The sequence below is a fragment of the Labrus bergylta genome, chromosome 2 (genome assembly GCF_963930695.1).
Source record: "Labrus bergylta chromosome 2, fLabBer1.1, whole genome shotgun sequence".
NCBI lineage: Eukaryota > Metazoa > Chordata > Actinopteri > Labriformes > Labridae > Labrus > Labrus bergylta.
In genome coordinates, this window is record NC_089196.1 from 34,767,648 (window position 1) to 34,787,788 (window position 20,141).

The 20,141-nt window shown below is 39.8% G+C and overlaps 2 protein-coding genes and 2 long non-coding RNA genes across 4 annotated transcripts in view; all 4 read left to right on the top strand.

Annotated features, from left to right (window-relative positions):
• Window positions 1-20,141, top strand: part of LOC136181090 (NLR family CARD domain-containing protein 3-like) — a 412,285-nt gene that overhangs the window by 282,660 nt on the left and 109,484 nt on the right. The gene's annotated exons all lie outside the window — the stretch shown is intronic.
• Window positions 422-3,809, top strand: LOC136181201 (uncharacterized). Its single transcript, XR_010667586.1, has 2 exons — window positions 422-730; window positions 851-3,809. It is a non-coding gene; the product is annotated as an uncharacterized lncRNA (long non-coding RNA).
• On the top strand, window positions 9,164-9,881 carry LOC114922096 (uncharacterized). The gene is made up of 3 exons (XR_010667602.1): window positions 9,164-9,337; window positions 9,416-9,511; window positions 9,785-9,881. It is a non-coding gene; the product is annotated as an uncharacterized lncRNA (long non-coding RNA).
• LOC136181086 (uncharacterized) lies at window positions 10,773-15,414 on the top strand. Its single transcript, XM_065961352.1, has 7 exons — window positions 10,773-10,868; window positions 11,154-11,237; window positions 11,932-12,051; window positions 12,152-12,253; window positions 12,342-14,517; window positions 14,674-14,721; window positions 15,194-15,414. Exons 1-7 carry the CDS (start codon window positions 10,791-10,793, stop codon window positions 15,412-15,414), a joined length of 2,829 nt encoding a protein of 942 aa, XP_065817424.1. The 5' UTR covers window positions 10,773-10,790.

The following is a 20,141-nucleotide window of genomic DNA, read 5'->3' on the forward strand; positions in this document are numbered from 1 at the left end:
TTTATTTCAGATGAAACAGTTCAGAACTGTTTCTACATCACTGCTGATGTCAAAGCAGTCTGTGTGTTTATCTCACGCTCTGTCTTACCTTCACTATTTGTCACCAGAGTAAATATTGATTAGTATCAGATTATGAAGTCTTTTCTGTTCAGCTGCATGGTTATGACGGGATGTTACTGGTAAAACAGAGAAGAATGGACCAATGGATGTTAAGTATGTTGTGTTTGTGTGTGTGTGTGCGTGTGCTTGTGTGTGTGTGTGTGTGTGTGTGTGTGTGTGTGTGTGTGTGTGTGTGTGTGTGTGTGTGTGTGTGTGTGTGTGTGTGTGTGTGTGTGTGTGTGTGTGTGTGTGTGTGTGTGTGTGTGTGTGTGTGTGTGTGTGTGTGTGTGTGTGTGTGTGTGTGTGTGTGTGTGTGTGTGTGTGTGTGTGTGTGTGTGTGTGTGTGTGTGTGTGTGTGTGTGTGTGTGTGTGTGTGTGTGTGTGTGTGTGTGTGTGTGTGTGTGTGTGTGTGTGTGTGTGTGTGTGTGTGTGTGTGTGTGTGTGTGTGTGTGTGTGTGTGTAGTCTGTCAGGTTGTCTGATCACAAGAAAAGGTTGTGCGTCTCTGGCCTCAGCTCTAAGCTCCTCCCCCCTGAGACATCTGGACCTGAGCTACAATCATCCAGGAGAACGAGGAGAGAAGCTGCTGTCTGCTGGACTGGAGGATCCACACTGCAGACTGGAGACACTGAGGTACAGACAGACACACAGAAGCTGTCTCACTGTTTCTGAATGATGAACTCTGCTTCTTGTCTGATGCTGGATTTAAATGAAGATGTATGAAATAGATTCTGATCTGGTTTCTTCCTCCAGTTTGGACCATAGTGGACTGCACAGACTGAAGCCTGGTCTGAGGAAGTGTGAGTGTGTTTTCATTTCTCTTCATCAGAACACAGCAGCACATGTTGGAGTGTAGAAGAGTAAATGCTCTTGAACAATCAGACAGAGACTATGGCTTGTGAACAGAGGATTTGTTTATTTCTCTCTGAGAAGTTAATAACAATAACTTAGATTTATATAGCGCCTTTCATGAAACCCAAGGATGCTTTACAAAGTGTGTGTGTGTGTGTGTGTGTGTGTGTGTGTGTGTGTGTGTGTGTGTGTGTGTGGGGGGGGGGGGGGGGGGCGTAATGGGAGACAACAAGAGAGGAATAGAAAAACACAAACAGAGAAGAGAAAGGATAGAAACACTAGACAAACAAATGAAGGAGAAAGGGAGTGGGTGATCAGCTGAGGGGAGTGTTAGATGAGGCTGAATGCTTTGGTGAACAGATGGTGTTTGAGGAGGTTTTTAAAAATGACCAGTGTCAATGTACGTGTGCCAAAAACCCGGAAATGGCGTGCGCACAAAATGATTCAGAGTTATAAAACCGTTCGTACGCACACCTGCACGCAATGTTCCCTTTATAAATCACGATCCACCTGGAAATGTGCGCACGTAGATTAGTCCCATGTTCCGCCCTCTACACGCCCACATTCAACCATAAACGGTCAATGCAAAGCAGCTCGTGAATGAAAATGCATCCAAACGAGGGGGCAGATCAAAGGTTTGACACCACGTCGCTGCTGCATTCACGCTGTCCTATGTGCCAAAACATCCACCGTTCATCATTACGCACGAGTATATCTGCAATGTTTACATGTTTACAGGACCCACACTGATTTCTTCATATAGTGGCAGAGAGGACACGTCAGTCAGCATTCTCCCTCACTCTATCATATTATTAATCAAAGGTTTGATCAACCAACAAAAACTTTGAATTGTTGGCCACATATTTTCGTGGGCATCTCCGTCTGCACTGTGACTAATTATGATCAAATATATGGCTTAATGATCGTGTCAGAGATGCCCCAACTTAATGTCCACACTTGAATTATTTACAGAATAAATACATGCAGCTGATGAAGATGTGCTGAGTATGGAGGAGGTGAAATGTGTGAAGCCATCGCCATGTCTCTTTATTAAAATTAAAAATCACAATTGATGATAAATGCAAGATATTGAAATATATTAATGAAAACTGGAGGCTCTATGGTCTTTGTCTTAGTCTAATGTTTAACTCTACATCAGTGATTACATTAGTGTATAAGTCCAGTCCTCTGAGGTCCGTCCGGGATAATGAAGGCGAGACGGCGCTGATGCAATATGTATGTGGCAGACTTTTATTTTTATTTTTATTTTATGTTTATATATTGTCATAATGACAGTTACTTATTGGAAACGGCTCACTACATGCGCGATTATAGCCTAAATAAAACCATCGGTTTGAATGATTGTGATGACGTGGATCTGTCAGTAAAGTTTGATATTTAGTGAAATAGGTTTGCTTTGTTGTTAAGGGAGCGAGCATTCTGCAGCATAAATGAGGCGGTGGTGTATTCTGAAGCAGAGGGGGAGAGAGGAGTGGTTCTGTCAACACACACAACAACAGGTATCAGGTTTCTGCTGTGCACGTGTGATTTGTTGTGATGATGGCGCCGGTCAGACACTACAGTGGGGATAGCATGGTCAGTGTAAACCAACTTGCATCGGGCAGCCCTATGCACGTAGTGAGGACGGCGCAGGAGTCCGAAAGATTTAATGGAAGCAAGGTTGTCCGGAGAGAAGTGGCAGGCGAGATTCTGGAGTTGCAGAGCGGAGTATGTTAGTAGTACCATGTCCGCAGCAGGGAGAGCAGCTGCTAGCCGCAGGCTGAAAGCCGCGAGCTACCGGGCGCCAGCCGGGGTCAGGAAAACCGCAGGAATGAGAGCCAAACCAGGATAAGGAAAGGACCAATTTTGTGGCAGACGGGAGACCCGTCTGGACACAATCTGAGCAGGAGAGCAGCAGCCGGCAGTCTGGTTGTCAGGCAGGCCTCTTCGCCGCCAGCAGCCGAGCCAGAGTAGGGGGGAAGCGGCAGCCAGCGGTAGCCAACAGGTGGCGCAGGGCGACGGGTCCAAGCCAGGTAGGGAGCCGACGTGGCCGACGAAGAAGGACGGTCCACCAATAAGGCAGGCGAGGGTCCAGTGATCACAGACTGGTGAGGATATCCTGATAGCTGTGCGAGAAGCTAACAGCTGATCGGCGGCTAGCGCTAACAGCTGATCGTCATAGATGGTGAGTAGCTGTCAGTTTACACAAACTGAAAGCAGCAGCAATGAAGGTATATGAAGGTTCTTGAAATAAGCTGTCATTACCATCAAATCTGCTGTATAAGACACACTTTAAACCCTCAGGCATCAGTTTAATTTACTACCCTCTTCAGTCATTAAGGACAAAAATGTTCACTTCCAAAATCTGCTATTAAAATAGTACAGATTAATTGCTTTTCTGTTTTTTTTGGGTTAAATCTTTTGATCAACTTCAGTCCTGATCAAAACGATCAAATATTACTTTATTGGTATTATTCAAAAGTCTAGGTGTCATGATTTGGTCTTTTTTAATTTTGTTTTTCAGTGTTTAGTGTTTCTTTATGTTCTACTTTGTTTTGTTCATTCTTGAACAACTCTAGTTGTCCTCAGTGTTTCTTGTCTTGTGTTCATTCCTTCCTCTGTGTGTTTCCCTCCAGTGTGATTGCCCTGATTGTCTTCACCTGTGTCCTTAGTCTCACCTGTGTTTGATTACCCCTGTGTCTCTTTAGTCTTTGTGTTTCTTCCTTTCTGTGTCAGTTCATTGTATGTCATTTGTCTGTGTCTTTTGCAGTATGTCAGTTTACTCGTGGCTCCTTGTTTTCTCCGGATTGGATTTCTAAAGTGAGTTTTTGTTTAATTAAATATTTTTTTGTTAATTCTGCATCTGGGTCCTCCTCTTAGTTTTCTCGTGTGTGTGTGTGTGTGTGTGTGTGTGTGTGTGTGTGTGTGTGTGTGTGTGTGTGTGTGTGTGTGTGTGTGTGTGTGTGTGTGTGTGTGTGTGTGTGTGTGTGTGTGTGTGTGTGTGTGTGTGTGTGTGTGTGTGTGTGTGTGTGTGTGTGTGTGTGTGTGTGTGTGTGTGTGTGTGTGTGTGTGTGTGTGTGTGTGTGTGTGTGTGTGTGTGTGTGTGTGTGTGTGTGTGTGTGTGTGTGTGTGTGTGTGTGTGTGTGTGTGTGTGTGTGTGTGTGTGTGTGTGTGTGTGTGTGTGTGTGTCTTTATTACATTGTAGGAACCGGAATGTGACAGCCCACTCACAGCATGGGGACTCAAATTTTTGTGGGAACCAAAAACCTGGACCCCAAAAATTTTAGCTCTAATTCAGTGAAAAAAGGGTCTAAATAGTGCCCTGTGAAGTTTTCAGGGTTATCCCCAAAATGCACATAAACCGAGAAAAGTGTGCTTAAGTGTGTATAGCGGATTTACTCCGGAGTGCATACTAGTGGTCGGAGTTTGCCACTACATCCTGTACAGACTTCACACACACTTCACACACACTTGCTGAAATGCGCATGTGCAAGCAGCCATCTTTGGTGAGGGCTGACTTCATCAGCTGTTTAGCTGCAAACAATGACCTAACTGTTTGACAATTGAATGAATTGACTGAAAAGACAGTTAATTTTGTGTCAACACTGAGTAATTGCTAAACATGGGTTTATTGTAAATACAGTTACTATATAAAAATATTCACTCATTCCATAAATAACTTTTAAGACCCCAAACATTTCACTTTTTTAACAATGATACATTAAGTAACATTAACCAACTTTTTCTATCTGTTTGTACAATTATAAATGCTTGGCTAAACTAGTCTTGATGACATAAAGGCCTGGATGGCTCCGAACTTAAACTTTTAATTTAAAAGTTTAAAATTCAAAATTAAAATTTTAATGATAAAAAGACAGAAGTGATGGTTTTTGGTGGTACCACTGGGACCCCCCTGTACAAACTAGGGGTTAAAGTGGACCCTGATCTTAAGCTTGACAGTCAGATTAAGGCTGTCGTAAAATAAGATAAAATAATCCTTTATTTATCCCACAACGGGGAAATTTACAATGTTACAGCAGCAAAGAGCAAAGATTGCAAACAAAAAGTGAACGTAGTGTGCCCATACAATTTAAATAAAAAATGAAAAATTAAGAATGTACAAAAAAATAGATAATATAACATGTTATTGCACAAAGTGGTTTGATAAACATAATATAACATTATTATTGCATGTCAGAGTGAATTGTCCAGTTGTGTGTGTGTTTTGTGATCAACTGGGAGCAGGCTTGGTTAAACAGTCTGACTGCAGCAGGAAGGAAGGACCTGCGGTATCTCTCCTTCTGACCTGCCGCTGAAGGAGCTGCCCAGAGCTGTTACAGTTCCATGCAGGGGGTGGGAAACGTTCTCCATCAGGGATGATAGCTTTGCCATCATCCTTCTGTCTCCCACCACCTCAACAGGGTCCAGGGGGCAGCCCAGGACAGAGCTGGCCTTCTTCACCAGTTTGTTTAGTCTGTTCCTGTCGGCAGCCGTAGTGCTGCTGCTCCAGCAGACCACTCCGTACAGGATGGCTGATACCACCACAGAGTCATAAAAAGTCCTCAGGAGTGCTCCCTGCACAGAGAGTGTGGAGTCTCCTCAGCAGATGAAGTCTGCTCTGGCCTTTCTTGTAGAGATCTTGGCTGTTAACAGTCCAGTACAGCTTATTGTTCAGGTGAACACCCCTACTTATAAGAGTCCACTTCTCAATGTCCTTTCCCTGGATGTTCACCGGTGTGGGAGAAGTGGGTAAAATCAAGCCTTTTCCATTTGAGGCAGCTGGCCAAAATAAAGCCAATTCTTTCAAGGCAGCACTTTGAGACGGTAATCCACGCCTTTGTTACCACGCCCGTCTCCAGATGGTACAGAATGCAGCTGCATGTCTTTTAACTGGCACACGAAAATATGACCACATTTCCCCCATTTTAGACCTAACTCCACTGGTTGCCCATACAATTTAAGATTAATTTTATAATTATTTCATTTGCTTTTAAATCTCTTAATGGTCTTTCCCCGCCCTACCTCTCTGAGCTTCTACACCCCTACACGCCCACCCGCTCTCTCAGGTCAGCTGATCAGCTGCTCCTGAGGGTGCCAAAAACCAAGCGGAAGCTCAGAGGGGACCGTGTGTTTGCTGTTGCGGCTCCAAAATTATGGAACAATATACCTATACCCATTGTGGGATAAATAAAGGATTGTCTTATCTTATCTTATTTTACCTCAGCACGTTAAACAGGCCTGTTTTTAAATATCGTCTTAAGCCCCATCTCTTTCCCCTGGCCTTTGACACATAGTAAGACGTCGACTTATTTATTTATTTTATTTCGCTTTTTTGCGTGCCTATTCATTTTTACTTGTTTTATGTCTTTTAACTTGATTCTGTACTTCACATGTAGTTTTCTTTTATCTCGTGAGCTGTTACATATTTTATTTATTCTTCTGTACAGCACTTTGGTCAACTGTGGCTGTTTTAAAGTGCTTAACAAATAAAGTTGGATTGGATTGGATTGGATAAACCTTCGCAGTGATTAATAGCCTATGATAGCTACAGCTATTGAAGTAGGCTAAGATACGACAAGCCAGTGATCAAATGTTCTGACTTCACTTAAACAAAAAATAACAGAAATGAAAATGAATGAAAATTATATTAATTAACCTTAAACATAATACAAACAGGTATTATTCATAAATAAATGAGTGAATTTCTTCCGCGAGATTGTGTTGCCTTGATAAACCATGGTGACATGCCAGGCGGGCGGAGACAGGAATCGTAGGTGTAACCGCCTCCCCACCCCTACAGGACGTGCTCACTTTACTGAACAAGCGCTCCTCATCTCATCACGTTTGAGACGCGCAGCAGAAGAAGCACTTGACTCCAGTTTGATGAAGTAAATGGAAGCAGGGCTGCTGATACTGAAAAAAGTAAGTTATATTTAATTTAATATGGATTTATTTCAGTGCACTGAGCCAGACTCATGTGGTCAGACTCAAAGAAGTGTTTAACTCGACATGAGTCTGGTTAGCTGAGTTAGCTTAAACATAATACATGTGGATTGTTAAAAATGTGTTTGCGTGTTATAAAGTTAAAAAGGAACATGCCTTGCTTTTTTTACCCTTTGTACCCGTTGTAAAGTTGTTGCATTCAATTGAAGTAGCTAAATGCTAACAAAAAAAGCCAAGTGGCGAAAGTCAATCTTGTAGCCGCCTTGCTTAAAACTGAGGATATTCCTTGTAAGTAAATCATACTTGTGTCATATTGATTCTTGTAAAGTTACAAATGTGTGAAAGATGTGAGCCAGAGAGAGATTTTGAATAATAATATCTAGTTAAATCTTCCATTACTTCAAGCAGCTCAATGATTCAGTGTACACCTTCAAAAGCAAATGCATTATTTCTCAGTGAAATATCAAGTAAAGTCTTTACTAGTTAACAAGTAAAGTAGATATTGATGCAAAATATATCCACAAAAGGAGATGTAGATGTGATTGTCAGCCATAAAAGTGCTTCATGTGTAGTCTTTGATAGACCGCAGCATGGTGTGTGATGAGCTTCCTTCTGATGTCATGCCTCTCCAATTAAACACTACAAAGTATTGAATGTAGTCATATTGACATCTTAACATCTATAATAGGAGCTTTAACTGCAATTTTTGTATGTGTATATGTAGACAGTAAAGACAGAAGAAAGTGTGCATATTACATTTTTTCTTCAATCAATACTTCTTCAGTTCCATATATCTGCATTAATATAAATGAAATGTGAGATGAAAGAAAACAATACATTAGATGATTGATGATTATTGTGCAAGGCTAATTCTGTGTAGAAAGTTAAGGGATGCTGCAGACCTCTGCAAACTGTCTGTTTGGGCACTATGATCATATGAGCCACAGCAGATCAACAGGTAGCAGTCACAAGCTACTCATGCAGGTAGTGTGTCCAAGCTGTGACTATCAGGTTACATGCTCTGTATTTGATTACAGGATGATCAATGGCTTCGCTGAGACGGAGGAAATCCCCAAAACAGGATGCAATAGAACATGCTTTGAAAGGCCTGGACAAGACAGCAGGGTTGGAAGTGAAATACATTGACTCTTTTAAAGGTATGATTATTTTTTTTCAGTATTATTTAGTTTTGTGAATTTGTAGTACTATCAGAGCTTACCTCTTACTATTACTGATGGGTACCAAACACCAGTGTCATGGTTGCATTATGATGGAAAAGACTCCTTTCTGTGCAGTTTCCAGGGTGTTAAAGTATAACACTGAAGCTCTGTATATTGAAAATGTATCTGTGTGTTTGCATCAGGTCGAGGGGTCTTTGCCAAGACCCATTTCCAAAAAGGAGACTTCATTGTGCAGTATCGAGGAGAATTAATAGATTCTGATGAATCTCTGAGAAGGAGGAGAGTATACCATGGCAGATGTGCTGTCTTCATGTTTGACTTCCACTGGCATGATAAAACATGGTGGTAAGGCTAAGATTGAGTTTTAAATAATTTATTTCTTCACAGCTGAGGTATTTTCATCTCATAAACAATGTGTGATATTAATTCAAGTCACTAAGTTAATTGGGCAGTAAAGATCTGTCTACTTAGTATTAGTATTAAAGGTATTCATAGCTTGCATGTGACATCACACACTTCAGGAACCACCAACCTGGCGGGCAAGAAAGGCTCCATACTGCTGTATACTACGGGGACGTTATCGATCTCAGCTGCTATCCACATGCTAATATCAGTCTTCTTTGAATATTTCAATCAAAGTCAGTAGTTGTTGGATGATGAACTAACTGACAAGGAGATAAGCCAGGGTTGTTCTTCTACAGAATGTAATGTTTGATAGAAAACCCAGAGAGGAGGAGATCATGGATTAATGCTGTTTGACACTCTGCTGTCCTCGTGAGGGAACAGACTTCTCATCCTGACATCAAATATTGTGTTCACTTGATCTAAGTATTTTCTGTTCTGCAGTTCTACACTGTTCAATGGTGGACCCTACTTCCCTCAGCACTTTTTGTCCTCCAGCCCTCTGTGATGGTCACTTGAATGAAAGCTTTGAGCTGTGTTACAAAAAAAAAACTAAATGATCTTTATTGAAGCTCTCTCTTAAATGATTGGTGGATTATTATTATTTTTTAATTCTATCAGATATTTGATTTTATGAAGTCTAATAATTGATTTAATATATTTTTGAAGTGTTGATGCAGCTCGAGAAGATGGCAGTCTAGGAAGACTAGTCAATGATGACGACAAGCACCCGAACTGTAAAATGAAGAAGATCATAGCAGAAGGCAAGCCGTACCTCTTTCTCTTTGCTATGATGGACATCAATGCTGGGGAAGAGATAACATATGATTATGGACAAGCAGATTGGCCTTGGAGGAAACAGGTTAGTCTAAATTGAGTAGCACACCCAGGTGTTATTCTGTTGATTACAACTGAACAATTACACTGAATTTTTCTTCAGGATGGAAGCAAATTTACCGTGAAAAATTCTGCTGAGGTTGACATCTCCAGAACCACGGAGCAGGATCCTCAGAGCACTTCTGTCTCCCAGATTGAGGTATTCATTTATGTTTCTGAACTTTTTCTGGTCTTCAGTGTGTCCCTACTTTAGTTTTTGAAGCCCCTCCTCATTGATCCATTGTTTTAGTATTAACACTTTAGATTGATATTTGGTTAAAATCAGTGTCAGTGTTGGGTCATAGATGGAAAATTAAAACTAAAGGCTTCAGGGTGTTCTACAATAAGTATGTTTTTAAAGATTTTGTTGTAATGTTGCTTGTTGAATCTAAATCAACAACAATCAGTAATGATGGTTAATTATATTCTTCAGGATGGAGGCCAATCTCCTATGACAGACTCTGCTGAGGCTGACATCTCCAGAACCACGGAGCAGGATCCTCAGAGCACTTCTGTCTCCAAGATTGAGGTATTCATTTATGTTTCTGAACTTTTTCTGGTCTTCAGTGTGTCCCTCCTTTAGTTTTTGAAGCCCCTCCTCATTGATCCATTGTTTTAGTGTTAACACTTTAGATTAAATTTAGATTTGATTAAAATCAGTGTCAGTCTGAGGTCATAGGTGTGCTAGCAGGCACATTCAGGTTTTTGAGGTTTTGGGGTCCTGTCAGGGTGCTGGTTTAGTAGATAAGTACTCTCCATTTCACACACACACCTGTCAGGTATCTTGTTTTTGTGGGGTCCACGGTTACTTTATTATTATATAAACATTTAATGACACTTAGTTTATTCTTTCTGACCAACATTTTAATTGAACACCATGAGTGACACTAGTTCTTGAACTCTGGCTTCATCTGTTTTCCACTGCACTAAATAAAGTGTCATTAAATGATATCAATATAATTCACTAATCGTGGACCCCACAAAACAGGACACATGACAGGTGTGTAAGTGGGGGAGGGGTAACACCCAATGAAACACTCTGAGATGACCCCACAACATCATAAACACCTGACAGGTGTGTTTAAGTGAAGGAAACACTCTGAGAGGACCCTACAACATCATATACACCTGACAGGTGTGTTTAAGTTAAGGAAACACTCTGAGAGGACACTACAACATCATATACACCTGGAGGTTCCTACAGCCAGAGTACATTGATCTAAATCAAACCAAGATGTACTTCTAAGAGTTAACACCCAAACAATGGATCAAAGTGGAGGGGAATTCAAACTTAATGACACATGATGTACTGAATAACTATATAAGAAGTATTTTTCTCATTTGTATTTGCTTAATGGTATTACATCTGAGATATGTCAGTGATTATTTCCATCAACAATTAAACTACTTATATTCTTCAGGATGGAGGCCAATCTCCTATGACAGACTCTGCTGAGGTTGACATCTCCAGAACCACGGAGCAGGATCCTCAGAGCACTTCTGTCTCCCAGATTGAGGTATTCATTTATGTTTCTGAACTTTTTCTGGTCTTCAGTGTGTCCCTCCTTTAGTTTTTGAAGCCCCTCCTCATTGATCCATTGTTTTAGTATTAACACTTTAGATTGATATTTGGTTAAAATCAGTGTCAGTGTTGGGTCATAGATGGAAAATGTAAACTAAAGGCTTCAGGGTGTTCTACAATAAGTATGTTTTTAAAGATTTTGTTGTAATGTTGTTTGTTCAATCTGAATCAGTTGAATACTGATCAACAATTAGTAATGATGGTTAATTATGTTCTTCAGGATGGAAGCCAATCTCCTATGAACCTCTCAATCTCTAGAACCATGGAGCAGGATCCTCAGAGCACTTCTGTTTCCCAGATTGAGGTATTCATTTATGTTTCTGAACCGTTTACTGGTCTTCCTTTTAGATCTCGAAGCCTCTCCTCATTGATCCATTGTTGAAGTATCAACATTATTGATTATTATTAAGTACATATTTGTTTGGTTACGATCTATGTTCATCTGATTTGAGAGGTATGCTAGAAGGCACTCATTCTAGAGGGTGAGATACAGTGCCAGTTTATTTGGAGGTTTTTCTGTTTGGTGTATTCTAATTTACTGCATTCATTAAATGCATGAAATCACTTAATTTCTAATGTTTTTGAAATATATTTTTAATACACCAAATCACAGTTTATCTAAATTCATCAGACCATTAAAAAATGTGTCATGAATAGGGATTTAGCAATGCCTCGCACTATAAAATAAATGTATGAAAATATGCACAATGTAATTAGATTTTACCGAAATAATGACCTTTTTGTCCAGCATAGTGGGCTATGTGCTTTTGTCTTCTTTTGTTCTTGTTCAGTAGAAGAGGGACATACAGGCATAAAATGAAGTATAGAAGTGATATGAGCAGAAAACCGGCAAGACAAAAACAGTGTGCAAATGTAAGAGACTGATGAATGACTTGATAACCAACATGATGTGTCACCTAATCATGTAAAATGCCGCCACTCTACAAAGCTTTGTATTTTCCACATTTCTTTTTATCATGTCACTATTATTTCAATAGGGCTCTGATGCAACCGGTCTGAACAAAGTTGGAGTAAATATTTCCATTGTCGACTACACAGATTCTGATGAATCTCAGACTCCATCTAGGAATCCTGTTCATGTTAACAGATGTTTTCAGGTATTGTGAAGTTGGTACATTTTGTGTGTGTATCTTTTTCATCAATTGTGTTTTTTTGTTGTGAATAGAAGTGAAAAAAAAAATTTCTTTTGGACTCTAGATATCAAGTCCAAGTTCTGCCTCTGACTATGAACTCAGCCTCTCCAAAAAGGGTTACCACCAAGTTCCTATCCCTAGGCTTAGGAGGACCAAAAGCATACAGGTAAAGAAACAAATAATTTTGAGCAAGATGAAAAAAAGGTTAAGCAAATATTTCAACAAGAATTTATATTACATTTTATTTTCCCAAGATGAAAAACTGGATTGATTTGGATTCGGATGAGCTTTTTGACTCAACCTCAGCTGACAGTGGAGAGGAATATATCCCAAAGACCAGTGAAGATTCTGATGGTACAGACATCAGTGAAGTTCTTGGGCCCGTCAAACAGAGAGAGAGCCAGAGAGACAGTTTGCTTCAAAGGCATGTGGATGACATTGAAGATAGTGTTTTTTCCCCAACAGAAGCAAGTGCCTCTTCAAAACAGTTGGTTTATAGAGGACGCTCACCCTTAAGAAAGAGATGCAGCCGTGGTACAAGACGTAAAAGGCAACGTTTAACTAGTGTGTCCTGTGCTACAACACCAACTAGGAGTGGTAACTCATCAAAACTGAGTGAAATAGGAGACACTGGTTCCCTGTTAGAAAACTCAATTCCAGATCTGGACCAGAATCTTCCTGACAGTGCCTCTTCACTCCTTACAGAAGATAGAGATTCTGATGATTCACTCGTCATACCTACCATCTGTAAAAAGGAGAACCGGTCAAGAATATACAACAAAAAGCAGTTTTGTCTTTACTGTAAGTTGGGAGTTGTTAAAATTGCAAGACATTTGGAGCGGGCTCATCCCAATACGACAGAGGTTGCAGAGGCTTTATCCTTTCCTAAACGCTCAAAAGAAAGACAAATGCATCTGGAACATTTGAGAAACAGAGGCAACTTTGCACACAATGTTGAAGTATTAAATTCCGGTGTTGGAAATCTTGTTCCTCGCAGGCAGCCAAGACAGGACTCCAAAGCACAAGATTTTATGCATTGTACATATTGTCAAGGGTTTTATGCAAGGAAACTTCTTTGGCGGCACATGATCATCTGCAAGTTCAAGCCTAATGTTCCAGGCAAACCAGGCAAAACCCGTGTCCAGGCTCTCTGTGCATTTACTACACCACCACCACCTGGTGTCAAACAAGAACTTTGGAGATTGATAACCAATATGGTACAAGATGAAGTTTCTTCTGCAGTCAAATCTGATGCCTGTATCATGGAGTATGGTGAGCATCTGTTTAACCGACTTGGTTATGATGCTGGCAAACATGAGTACATTCGGCAGAAATGTAGAGAGCTTGGAAGGCTTCTGCTCTGCTCAAGGAAAACCACTTCCTTAAAGACTATTCAAGACCACATCAAACCTGCGAACTTTATGCAAGTTGTGCAAGCTGTGAAATGTGTGGCAGGCTATGACAGTGAAAAACATGCTTATAAGTGCTCAAGTCTTGCTCTCAAAATTGGACATAGCTTGACTAAGATTTCTCTTCTTGTTGAAAGCCGTGCCAATGTACAGAACAACTACAATGTGGCAAAAGATGCTCGTACCTTCCGCAGAGTATATGAGGCCAGATGGAACGAGATGATATCAGCTGCATCTCTAAGAACTCTTCAGGAATCCAAGTGGAATACCCCTCTGTTGCTTCCATTCACAAAAGATGTCCAGACCTTGCATTCTTTTTTGGATGTTCAACAAAAGCACATCCACGCAAAATTATCGACAGAGGCATCCTCGCAGACATGGACACAGCTGGCAAAGATCACTTTGACACAAGTTATTTTGTTCAACCGAAGAAGAGCAGGGGAGGTGTCCAAAATTCCCCTGTCTGCATATCTGGCTAACAATGTATCAGACCCTCGGGAAGATGTCAGTGAAGCTCTGTCTGCATTAGAAAAGAAACTCTGCCAACACTTCAGAAGGATTGAGACAAGAGGAAAAAGGGGAAGAAAAGTTCCTGTGCTTTTGACCCCAGCAATGCAGCAAGCATTGGATCTGCTGGTGAGCAAACGGCATGAATGTGGGGTTCCTCAGGAGAACAAGTACTTATTTGCAAGACCAACTGCTTTTACCTGCTACCGTGGTTCTGATAGCCTTAGACATTTTGCCAAGGTCTGTGGTGCAACAAGTCCTGAAAGTCTAACCTCGACAAAACTGCACAAACAAACAGGAACACTATCTCAAGTTCTCAACCTCAGTAATACAGAGCTGGATCAGTTAGCAGATTTTCTCGGCCATGATATAAGAGTGCATCGGCAGTTCTACAGACTTCCTGAGGGCACCCTCCAACTTGCTAAAATAAGCAAAGTTCTCATGGCTCTGGAAAAAGGACGCCTGGCAGAATTTAAGGGAAAGACCCTCGATGAAATCAGCATTGACCCTGAGGGTACTATTGTTTTTAAATCTCTTTTCAAATGTCTCTACATAAATAAAAAATGTACATTAATACTTTTATTTCATACATTTTCCTAAATGCATTATTTATGCATGAATCAAATGAATTTAAACCAGAGTCATTCTCCTTACTACCACCCCCTAACAGAGAATGTGCATCCTGACAGCGATGCTGAGGTGGAGCCAGACAAACACGGTAAGTATTTTCATGTGAGTTGAATTGTGAACATGCTCATGTATTTAGAAGACATCCATTATGTGTAAGGATATCCCATTTATATTTTTGGCTCCTTTAATGTAGTATAACTTCTGTCACTTAGTCTGTTTCTTTTGTTTACTAAATGTTAATATTGTATGAGTTAAAGATAAACAGTTCAATGCAACTCATCCTCCCCTTAGTGGAACTTGTGTCTTCAGAGCTTGCAGTCCTCTAATTTGTACTAGCATTTGGTGAGGGGAATGCTCCCACTGTGGACTCAGTTTGTTGAAAGGAGTAGCATAGTAACAGCCACACGGAGGGATAAGACTAATTTTGACAATACCAGTCCATTAGAATGCTGATACTGATTATTAGGTTGAGCCTGGGACATAGTCATTTACTGGGGTAGGATAAATACACTAGAATTTCATATTTTCTGTTGTTGTTTTTTTGTTGTTGTGGTTTTTAGAAAGTCGGGTCACATCTAGTCAGAGGGAGGAGAACGAGGCATCAGATGTGGGCCATAGCAATGCCTCACCACAGCAGAACCGTAGCGATGCCTCACCACAGCAGAACCGTAGCGATGCCTCACCACAGCAGAACCGTAGCGATGCCTCACCACAGCAGAACCGTAGCGATGCCTCACCACAGCACCCTCAGTCATCAAAAAGAGAAAGAGGCAAGTGCTAAAAGATCAATCTAAAGAAAAATGTATATTATTGTCCAAGGTTGATTTGTTTGATTGTCAGTGTGTTTTATGATGCTGTACTGTAATAGACATTGTGGGAACAAAGACAATTCTTGTTTTAAAACAGGGAATGATGATCAGGGTCTTCAGAAAGAGTCAGCTTTATTGTCCACGTGTGTGTAAACATACAAGCATATGAGTTTGGCTCTGGTTAACTTTACTCTCTATCTACAAGCATTAAACATTAAACTAAGATGTAAAGCCAACATTACACAATAAGATATTGGAATAAATATAATGTAATAACAGAGCAAATTGTTTAATTTACATGAGATAGATCAATTTTACAGTATTTTCAGTTACATACATTTGTGCATCAAATAAAGAAATTATATTAGCATGATTAACTGTGAATGAATATACATAATAGTTAAGTAATATATTAATTGATAGGTAAATAATGTTATTTACATTCACATTGGCTGTCACATGACTTTTTCACAGTGATAGTTCTGATGCTGTGACTATTATGTATTCATCGGTGTGACGGCCTGGGGGAAGAAACTATTCCTGTGTCTGGTTGTTTTGGTGTACAGTGATCTAATGGAGCATGATGAGTTTCAACAGTTTGTGTCTGGGCTGTAAGGGATCTGCAGGAATGTTACCTGCCCATTCCCTGACCCTGGACCAGTATAAGTTCTGGGTGGAGGGCCTGATGAGTTTCTCTGCAGTCCTGATTGTCTGCTGCAGTCTGTCTGTCCTGTTCGATTACAGATCAAAATAGTTATTGATGTGCAGAGAAGTGACTGGAAGATTGCAGTGTAGAATATGATGAGCAGCTCCCAAGGCAGGTTGAACTTCCTGAGCTGACACAGGAAATACATCCTCTGCTGGGCCTTTTTCTGGATAGTGTCTATGTGAGCGGTCCACTTCAGGTCCCGGGAGATTGTGGTCCTAGGAACTTGAAAGTGTCCATTGTGGACATAGTGCTGTTGTGTATGGTGAGGGGATGGAGTGTGGCTTCTCCTTAAGTCCACTGTTATCTCCACAGTCTTAAGCTTGGTCTGCTCATGATGGTTGACTTTAACTGTTTATTGATTTCAATAGCTTGTCCATATAGAAACACAGAAATGTAATGTGTCTTAACTATTTTACAGCTCGTCAGCCTGCCAAGAAAAGGATGTGGGAGAACGAGGAGATCCTTGCCATTGAGAAGCACATGATGTCCTTCATCATCAAATGTCGTGTTCCTGGGAAAAGCGACTGCGATAAGTGCCTTGAACAGGAAAAAGTAGCACTTAAAAACAGAAATTGGTTATCTATTAAATTCTACATTAAGAATAGAATCACAGCTCTTAAGAGGAAAGTTTAATCTATATTGTCTGTTGACACATCATGTTGGATCATTTGGATCACTTTCATGTTTGATAATGTGGTGCAACAATAGCACGTCCATTTTTAAATGTTGGACTTAGCGTTCTTTAAGATGCAGGTTTGACACAGTGTCTCTTGATAGTTTATCTCCTATACTCTTATTTTCTCCCATATGATCTCAGCTCACCTCCTTCCTTTTTAACTCAATATTTTATATAATTTCACCTTTTCTTTTACATCCTCCTGTCATACCTTATCTCCTGTACCGATACCATGTCTCATCTTCTCTTTTGTCTTTTATTCTTATTCGTTTTTATCTCCTTTTTAGTAATATTTCCTAATTGTATCTAATGTAACCTCTCCACTCATCTCTAAATTTATTTTATCTTATCTTCTACTTTATCACCTCTAATGTCTTCTCTGTATGTTATTTCTAATTTTCTCAGCTCATTTCCCTTTCTTATTTCCAATCAATCTTGATGTTAGATATTCTAATCCCCATTCTTCTTACAGTTTATCTTATCTCATCTCAATTTGTTTCGTCCTATCTCCTCATCTTACCCCTCTGCTCGATTATCTCACTGTAATTTATTTTATCTCACCTGATCTTTCCTCTCATCTTTTCCTATATTTATTATTTCCACTCATCTCAACCGTATCCTTTATTATTGTAGTTTATCCCATTTTATTCAGTCTTATCACTTTGTTTCCTGCCTGTGATATTCTTCTTCCGTTATTTAAATTGCTATAATCTTAACTCATCTGATCTTATTTATGCTTATTTTACTTACTGTCGAACTTCGTGACATTGTCGCTGTTCCTTTAAGCTGTGAAGGAAGTTATAAACTCTTTAGAGCAGTTTTTATTTAGCAACCAAAAGCACTGTATGTAAAAAACACTTTTTTTTAGTTTAGTATTTGTTTATAATACTGGTTTAATCTTTCAGTTTACAAAGTGCAAGGAAAAAGTGACTGTTGAGTAATGTTCCTAAACTCTGCATCTTTATTGGCATTTTTGTCCAACCTAGTGTTGTACATTTATAGTTGTGTTCATTTGACACAAAAAAGAAACAAATAAAGCTTTGGACTTTATAATTCATCATATGACCAAAGTCTCTCTTTTGGTTTAGCTTCTGTTTAAATAAGGAAATAAAAAAAGTACTGGATAGCACTGCCTTTACAGTAGATGTTTAAAATCTGAGGCATCGTGGTCTGACGTAATCCATGGTTATTGTATAAAAGTAACTTCTCAGGTTATTTACACCATTTGACAACATAATAAAGTAATTATTAACTGCTACAAATGCAGGAAATTTGTTCTGTAATAACCACAAACAAGCTTAGACATGAAAGAAAAGGGAACTGTTTTCTGACCAAACCAAAGTGGAAATGGTGAACTAATGACAGAACATTGACACGTCAATAATGGAACTACATCAGCTCAGGTGTCACAGCAGGCTAAGAGACTAATAAAACTCCATATTAAACATTATTTAGTTATCTAGGATTAAAAATAAATGTATTGTATAATTATTCAAGCTTCAGCTAGCTCCACATAGTCAATAACATGCTGTATCATAGCTCCACAGTACTTAAGTTCACCATAAAGGATGAAGTGGTTCCCCAAGGTAAGATGGACCTGATTTTGTGTTAAGTGGTGGTACCCATGAAAATAGAAAAACCTGACAGTGTGTTAGATATTTGCCCACAAGTAACTTCAAACCTGACATGTCCCCAGGAGGAGGTGTCTAGTCTGTTCGAGGAACTTTACTTTGTCTGATTGTTAATCTGAAGTGATTTCTTTGTTTAGGTATAGTACAAGATGATGCCTGATTTTTTACAGAGCTGTACATCCTTCAGAAAGGGTGGTACCTGGAGTGGATGGCCTGGTCGCCTTACTGTGTGTGTGTGTGTGTGTGTGTGTGTGTGTGTGTGTGTGTGTGTGTGTGTGTGTGTGTGTGTGTGTGTGTGTGTGTGTGTGTGTGTGTGTGTGTGTGTGTGTGTGTGTGTGTGTGTGTGTGTGTGTGTGTGTGTGTGTGTGTGTGTGTGTGTGTGTGTGTGTGTGTGTGTGTGTGTGTGTGTGTGTGTGTGTGTGTGTGTGTGAAAAGAATTGGGAGCGATGTCAAATTAAAACTGTATAATCAAGAAGTGGAGAGAGTAAGACACTTTAAGTTTTTAGGGTTCTGGTTTGATGAGAGGGTTACATGGGCTGCATGTTCAGAAAGTTTGAAATGTTGTGAGTGGGTTTAGTTGGAAGTGAGTGGGGGGCAGACTGCTGTGAAAGCATACAGGATGAATAAGATCAGTATTAGATTATGGTTGTATTGTATATGGATCAGCAGCAAGCACAACTCTTAAAAAACTAGATACTATCCAATATCAGGAATTAAGACTGTGTACAGGTGCTTTTAAAACAACACCAACACTGAGATCAGTCATTTGTTCAGATTCAAGTTCATCACTCATCAGTTTACAGTCATTCAGACAGCAGACATTTAGACAACAAACACTATACAGAAGTCAAATGATGTTTTTATTGGTACCTGCACAAAAAGGCTTCAAAGGAAATGAATTAGCAGACAAGGTGGCAAAGGAGGCTACGAAACATACTCAAATGGATTTGATAGTTAGCATTAGTGGAACAGAAGTGAAGAGCATTATTAAACAGAGACTGAAGGAAAAGGTGGCAAGACTCAGATTTGGACACACTGGATTCAATAACACATTGTTCAAAACAGGAAAACACAAATATGACTACTGTGGACAAGAGGAGACAGTGGAACATGTTGTTAGACACTGTCAGAAATAAAGTTTAAAAAGAAAAAAGAAACACAGTTAAGCAGTGAGTACAGTATGTTATTCTTCTTTTCTCTAGTCCCTCAATTAAACAACTTTTATACACGAGGGGAGGAGTCAGCCGGCCGTCCCGGCGATGTAAACAAAGTGAAGATAGGACTCTGAAAACATCACAGACATTGGGACTCGGGTGTTACACCCATTGTAGACAGTCATGACTCCCAGAGTTATTTTCAGAGGAGATACTTGATTTATATTATATTTAAGTGTGAAAAATCACAAATAAAGACTTTAAAGTATATTTGGATTTAATAGATATCTTACAAAATAACTTCGAAAATGAAGCTGTAGGACAAACTCAGTTGGTTGACAAGATATAATAGATTTTTATCTGGTTATTATTATTATTATTTACAGAAAGTAGTACACAATAGATATTATGATCCACACTCCTGACCAGTAGGTGGCAGAAATGCACCAGTTTGTTGTTTGCCAACCGCCATAAGAAGAAGAAGAAGAAGAAGAAGAAGAAGAAGCGATGGAGTGAGTAGATTTATTTC